Raw genomic sequence first — 7637 nt, 5'->3', positions numbered from 1 at the left:
GAAGAGACGAAGCTAGGACGCCATTTGGTAAACATGTGATTGTCCAAAACATACATCGAGCGTTCATAAACTTATCATTTTACAAATCTTATCAACGATAAAGTTATATGATTTGTATAGACCATCACTAATATTAAGACTGTAATTCTTTGTGTATTCAATAATAGAAGATTCAATGATATTTCTCTTAGTAACTGAGTTAGAGTTAATAACTCAGATGGCGTTACTCCAGTCAATACAATGATCATATTTTTGAACATGATTAAACAAGGCATTTGATTCTTGTCCCTTTCTTATACTATATCTATGTTGCTTAAGTCTAACAGAAAGATCCTTACCAGTCTGATTAACATAAAATTTATCACAGTTTCCACAAGGCACTTTATAGATGCAACCAAGAGCATTTTATGGTGAATTCCTGATTAAGATATTCTTTATAGTATTATTGTTGCTAAAGGCAACATTCACATTAAAGGATTTAAGCAACATGGGAAGCAAAGTGAAATTATTATTAAAAGGGAGAACTAAAAGATTCTTGGTGTCAATGGCAGGTTTAGGTTCAACTCTATAAAATGATTTCTTTGCTAACTTAAGGGATTTATCAATGAAAGATCTAGGGTACTTTAACTTAGATCCAATAGATAATATGGAAATTCAGATCTTAATGCCAAGTATTATCCAATGGTCTTACATCCAAATGAGGCATTCATTATCATGGAAAACAACAGGTTATTTTTGTCCACTCTGATGCCTTTCCTAACCACACGTAACTGTCACCCCTACGAATGATGATTAATAATACTATACCATATTTACGTACACTAAGTAACTGTCACATCATTAACATTGTACACTTTAACATCATAACATTGTCACATCTTCACTACTGTATGCTAAATTATCAAAAGATTGTCACATGATCCCTACTGTATACTCTAATATTCAAACATTGTCACATCTTCACTACTGTACGCTAAATTATCAAAAGATTGTCACGTGATCACTATTGTATACTCTAATATTCAAACATTGTCACATCTTCATTACTGTATGCTAAATTATCAAAGGATTGTCACATGATCACTACTGTATACTCTAATACTCAAATATTGTCACATCTTCACTACTGTATGCTAAATTATCAAAAGATTGTCACATGATCACTACTGTATACCCTAATATTCAAACATTGTCACATCTTCACTACTGTACACTATATTATCAAAAGATTGTCACATGATCACTATGTACTGTACACTGATATTCAAACATTGTCACATCTTCACTACTGTACACTAATTATCAAAAGATTGTCACATGATCACTATGTACTGTACACTCTAATATTCAAACATTGTCACATCTTCACTACTGTACACTGATTATCAAAAGATTGTCACATGATCACTACTGTACACTCTAATATTCAAACATCAAAAGATTGTCACATGATCACTACCGTACACTCTAACATTCAAACATTGTCACATCTTCACTACTGTACTCTATATTATCAAAAGATTGTCACATGATCACTACCGTACACTCTAATATTAAGACATTGTCGCATCTTCCTTACTGTACACTGTATTATCAAAAGATTGTCACATGATCACTACTGTACACTCTTATGTCAAGAAATTGTCACATCTTCACTACTGTAGGCAATAACCTCAAAACACTGTCACAATATCACTACTGTACGCTAACGTAAACGTAAGAATACTTTCACGTCTTCACTACAGTACGCTGTAACAGAACACCTTTACAAAATAAATACCATACAATCAACGTAAAACTGTCACATCTTCACTACTGCACACTTTAACATCAAAACACTGTTACATCATCACTACTGTACACGCTAACATCAGAACGCTTTCATGTCTTCACTACAGTACGCTGTAACAAAACACCTTTACGAAATAGATACCATACATTCAACATAAAACTGTCACATCTTCACTACTGTACACTATAACATCAAAACATTGTCACATCATCACTACTGTACACCCTAACATCAGAACTCTTTCATGACTTCACTACAGTACGCTGTAACAAAATGCCGTCTCATCATCACTATTGTACATTCTACCATCAGAACATTTTCACATCTTCACTTCAGTATGCTGTACAACACCCTCACAAAATCACTGATCTAACCTCAAACCATTTTCACATCGCTACAGTTTAACTATAGTATATCCCCATTTTCACAAATGCCTCATCTTCGCTACACCGTGGTCTTTACTACATCTTTACTAAACCCTTAACGCCGCTGGCCTTTGACCTTACCCTAACCCTACATCATCTCCACAAAAGGTTCATCTTCACTAAACCCTGATCTTCACTACATCATTAATACGTTCTTGGCTCATTACCTTTACCCACATATTGTCCTCACCACACCCTGATATTCTCTACACCACTACACCACATCCTCACCTCATCCTAGGCACATCTGATCTTTGACCTTACCCTTACCCTTACATGGTCTTCACTACACCCTAATCTTCACTACATCCTCAACACCATTGGCTTTTGACCTTATCCTTACCCTTTCATCATCTTCCCAACTGCCTCATCTTTATTACATCTGATCTTCATTACAATACATCACCACTACATTCTCAACACCACTGGACTGTGACCTTATCCTTACCTTTATTTCATCTTAACAGTAATCTTGTTCTTCACTAAACTACATCTTTGAATTAGTCAAAGATCACTGAATGATAAAGGTGCCTAATGTTAATGTGCCTTCACTATATTTCGGGCTTACCCAGTTATGTGGGATATAAGGCTCCCTCCTTAACCTTCAAGCTCATTCCTTAATCAGACAGCACACAAAGCGGTTCTCTGTGCAAAGATTTCTCTCCACTGATCAGTATCTCAAAACATGTGCTCTGAGCAAATTCTCTCCCAGGCCGACGTGGCACACCTGATCTCAGAGGGGGAAGTCTTAGGTGAAGGCTTCTATGGCATTGCATATCTGGTCGAATGGAAGGACGACGATGCTGTATTGAAAATGAATAAGGATACATCTTTCGAGGACCTACATTTGGAATCATATTTTCTTAAGAAAGTGGATGGTGCGGGGGGAGCCCCTAAACTTCTGGCTCTTTCACATGACCCTCAGTCTATTTTGATGTCCTTCATGGGACACCAAACCCTTGAAGATCTTCTGGAGGCCTCCTTCGATTTCCCAGACTCGTACTTCGGTATGCTTGCCCTACAGATATGCGAACGTGTGCAGGAACTTCATACCCTGGGCGTGGTCCACAACGACCTCCACCTCAACAATATCCTGGTAACAGATATCACTTCTCCCTCACCCAGCGTGAGCATCATTGACTTCGGGAAAGCTGGATACGATGAGGCTGCTCTCGCCCTCCTTCCTCCCGAGGATGAGTTCCACATGATAGCTGAAGATGCCTTTGCCGCAGAAAGGAAGGAGGATGTATGGAACCTAGGGGAGATTTGTGGCCGCATATTTGGAGCAATGAAAGCTGATCCCCCTGAGTCGGCAGTCACAGCGGCAAAGCGCGCCTTTGAGGGTGACATCGATGATGCTCAAGAGCTTGTGGATGTGCTGAGGGAGGCCTTTATCCACCCACTTTGATGATCCACACTCGCCTGCCACTCCTCCCACACCTCGGTAAGAAACTAAAGGGCGCGTGAATCATGTCTACAGCGTTACAGTCACACACTCCAGTAAGAAAAATAAAAAAAAGATAGATAAATTAAATTAAAAAATCCACTTAGTTTCATTGGAACATTAATTAACCCTCAGTGGCTGATATTGGTCGCACACACACACACACACACACACACACACACTGGTTATCATCTAGCTATAAATGTACCATTCAGGGACTGGTCGTTATGACTCCTCCTTCCTCCCTCAAACAACTAAGCTGTGGAATTCTCTTGTGTTGTTTGTATTTTCCTCTTCATATAATATTCATTCCTTTAAAAGTCAGGTCTACAAACACCTGCAACCCCTGATTAATTTCTGTTGTCTGTTCATTTTACTTTTGAAAGAGGGAACAAACAAGCCTTGTCTTACAGCAAGGACTACGAAAGCTGTGGACATTTTGACAACTGTTGGGTCCAGGGGATTAGTGATGACTTTATCAGACGAAAGAAAGTTACGATTATAGTCTTCAGGTGCCCTGTAGTACTAGATCCAGATTCTTATTGGATAACGAGCGGTTTGTTTGGGTGAAGAGTGAGAGGCGAAGCAACAAGCCAAGTCGTTGCCCTAACGAGGGTAGAAGTTCTGGACAAAGCGTTCATCACAGGAGCAGAGCACAGGAAGGTAGCACCATAGGCAGAAGAACAAATAATGTGTAAAGTGTTGCAGATGGGGACACGAGGCCTGGAGACAGCTGTCAAAAGGACCCACACTGCAGATTCTGCGGGAGAAGGCACGAATCCTGAATCTGTAGGGAGGACAAGATCAAAGATGGAGAGAAGGTTAAACCTTGTTATTGTAATGGTGGGAAAACCCGATGATGGTTCATTTGTATGTGAGAGTATTATTCCGCAAACATAAAAGCCCTCACAGGATTACCAGTAACACGACAACAGGAGAACATAAGGATGCTGGAGACTAATTCCTAGGTAGGCCTGGCATGATGGTTTGGTAGGGATAAGAAAAGTGCTTGTGGCTGGAATTGTTGGTGTCCAGAACCAACAGGATGATCAACAAGCGGCAGGGAAGAGTAGTGATGCAGTCAGACAGGTTAGTGATAATCTCTGGAAGTAAAGGTGCGTACATACGATGTTATAGATTATCCAAATGTATGGAAGTGATAGAGAAAACACTTGACATAGTGATAGATAAAGAAGAGGAAAATCAAGTTGTAAATGAAATGGAAGCAGAGAGAAGAGGGGAAAGGGAAGCGTCAGATCTTTGAAAAAAATTCAAAGAACGAAATGATTATTAAAGGGAAGGAAATGAAAATTAGGGATTGTGTAGTGCAGGGAAAAGGGAAACTATGCAAGAAGAATGCGCTTACCTTAGAAATTGATTGGAGACAATAAAAAGTATGTGAACATCAAGAATGGACTGACTGGGCTCAACTAACAATAGGAATATAACAGGTTGATATCAGAGGAGGAAGTTGAATTCAAAGAAGGATGGCAAAGAAGTGTTTACCAGAAATATGGGGAATTGGTACAGAAATTAATGGCTTAAGAAACAAGGTTAAAGATGTATATTGTTTTATCATTGAAAATAATATTAAGATGATTGCCTTTTAGGAGAATAAGAGCAGGGAAGCCGATTTATTTAGACTAACAAAATATAAAGGATTTTATTTATATCCGAGAAAAAATATAAGTGAACTTTACTCATGCATTAAGAATTCTAAACTAGGGGAACAAATTGATTACCTTAGTAAAGTACCAAAAATAGAAAGTGTCTGTATGAAAATATTCTTGAAGAAGGGATAGCTGAACACTGCAAATTTGTATATTTCTGAAGGATTTTTTTTTTTCTATTTTCTACCTCGGATCATTTTCAGATTGCATGTTTCTGGACACTGGCTGCAAGGGATTTCATTGCTCAACAACTGATATTGAAAATGGTAGGCAGAGTTAGTATTAATGGAATAAACATCATACAACTTTTGCAAGACAACCCAGAGGTATAATTGTTAGGAAATATGGATATTACCTATATCAAAGCAGGAAGGCTAGTTTATGCCTGCATGATAAGCAGCCAGGAAGTCCAGGGATATTGTGGGATAATAATAGAGTTGGTCGGTGATAATTCTGTTCTGTATGCTCAACCACCATTAGGAATAAAACAGGTTAAATATCAGAGAAGTACATTGAAACCAAACAAGGGTGACAAAGAAGTGTTTACTCGAAATATAGGGAATTGGTATAAAAGTTCTACACCAGCCTACATGGATAGCTTTTAGACACATTTAGTTGAGACAGAAAAATATTCATATAAGTCAACACAGAGAGAAATTATAACAAATATCGGGCAATGAAAACCTGTTAGCTAATGACGGCAGGTAAAGAGTGGGTAAACAATGGTAAAAGAGAAGATCGGGAAATCTTGACTCACACAAATAAAGAAGCAAGGGAAAAATAATGGCAGGAGTTTCCACAGTGCATTGGGAACGCTAAAAACCTTAGAGATATATGGCAGGACAAATCAGATTAGGAAAAAAAAAGAAACCAATATACTAATAAGTAAATGGACTTCAGCTGCCGGTATTGCCTCCTTGCTTAACATCATCACCATCTACTAACAGTGGATCAGTTCCATTGACCATATCCTCTCCGTGTTGCCATTGACCATTTCCTCTCCGTGTTGCCATTGACCATTTCCTCTCTATGTTGCCATTTTTGTTGCAATGTCCTGATGCTCTTACTGAATCTTGTCCCCTCTTGGCCTGTCCTCCTTTGTTGAATTTTCACTGGTACATTCCTGTTAAGCAATCTATTACTTGCCTCTTATTTCTCTTCCACAGCATTTCTAATCTCTTCTGTCCACCACGAATTGCCCTTTTTTCCTATATCTCACGACCTTGTATCCAACTATCAATTCTACAACTTTTGATATTATTTCTCTAAGTATTTTAAACACTTAATTCAAACTGGACTTGCTACTCTTTCTTCGGATAAATCCATCCAGTAAATAATGTTTTCCTGAACTACAAATACATCTTAATTACTATGAAAGAGACAATGGTTTTGATAGTCTTTCTTCATTGATCATAAAATTAAAAAAGTTATCAAGTGCTAATGAACAAAATTTGTAATCATACGATTACCAATTCCACCAGATAACTTTTTTTTTTTAAACTAGGAATAGTTATGTCTTAGTCCGAGATATAGAAATAAAAAAGATATTTTTGTGCATTTGTTCATGAACTGAAGAAAATACCCTGATTCTCAAGGATAAAAATACAATTCAACCGAAAGGTTTAACAGTCCTACTCAGTGTCTTCCTGACAAACGTAACATCCACTTTACATGTCACTATTACGAAACTGCTTCAAATCCAAAGTGAAGGTTAAGGGGATAGGGGAGAAAAAATTCTTCCCAAGTATTCCCCGCGTGTTGTAGAAGGCGACTAAAGGGGGCGGGAGCGGGGGCTAGGAAACCCTTCCCCTCCTTGTACTTAAACTTCTAAAAGGGGAAACAGAAGAAGGAGTCAAGCGGGGAGTGCTCATCCTCCTCAAAGGCTCAGATTAGGGTGTCTGAATGTGTGTGGATGTAACTAATATGAAAAGAGAGGTAGTATGTTTAGGGAAAGGAAGCTGGATGTTCTGGCTCTACGTGAAAAGAAGCTCAAAGGTAAAGGGGAAGAGTGGTTTGGGAATGTCTTGGGAGTAAAGTCAGTGGTGGGTGAGAGGACAAGAGCAAAGGAAGGAGTGGCACTAATCCTGAAGCAGTTGTTGTGGGAGTATGTGATAGAGTGTAAGAAAGTAAATTCTAAATTGATGTGTGTAAAACTGAAAGTGGATAGAAAGAGATGGGTGATTATTGGTGCCTATGCACCTGGTCATGAAAACAAAGATCATGAGAGGCAAGTGTTTTGGGAGCAGCTGACTGAGTGTGTTAGTAGCTTTGATGCAAGATACCGTGTTATAGTGATGGGTGATCTG

The 7637-nt window shown here is 38.4% G+C and overlaps 1 protein-coding gene across 1 annotated transcript; it reads left to right on the top strand.

The window, feature by feature from the left end:
* Positions 1-2902: 2902 nt before the first annotated feature.
* Positions 2903-3625, top strand: LOC139751774 (uncharacterized). The gene has a single exon (XM_071667314.1). The coding sequence runs from the start codon at positions 2903-2905 to the stop codon at positions 3623-3625; it is 723 nt and encodes a 240-aa protein (XP_071523415.1).
* Positions 3626-7637: the final 4012 nt, after the last annotated feature.

This window comes from Panulirus ornatus, chromosome 12, assembly GCF_036320965.1.
Source record: "Panulirus ornatus isolate Po-2019 chromosome 12, ASM3632096v1, whole genome shotgun sequence".
Classification (NCBI taxonomy): Eukaryota; Metazoa; Arthropoda; class Malacostraca; order Decapoda; family Palinuridae; genus Panulirus; species Panulirus ornatus.
Note: the sequence above shows the minus strand (reverse complement) of the source record. Positions and strands in the feature narration are given on the sequence as shown.

Coding starts and splice junctions, on each gene's coding strand:
- LOC139751774 (XM_071667314.1), top strand. CDS start 2,903: ATGTGCTCTGAGCAAATTCTCTCCCAGGCCGACGTGGCACACCTGATC.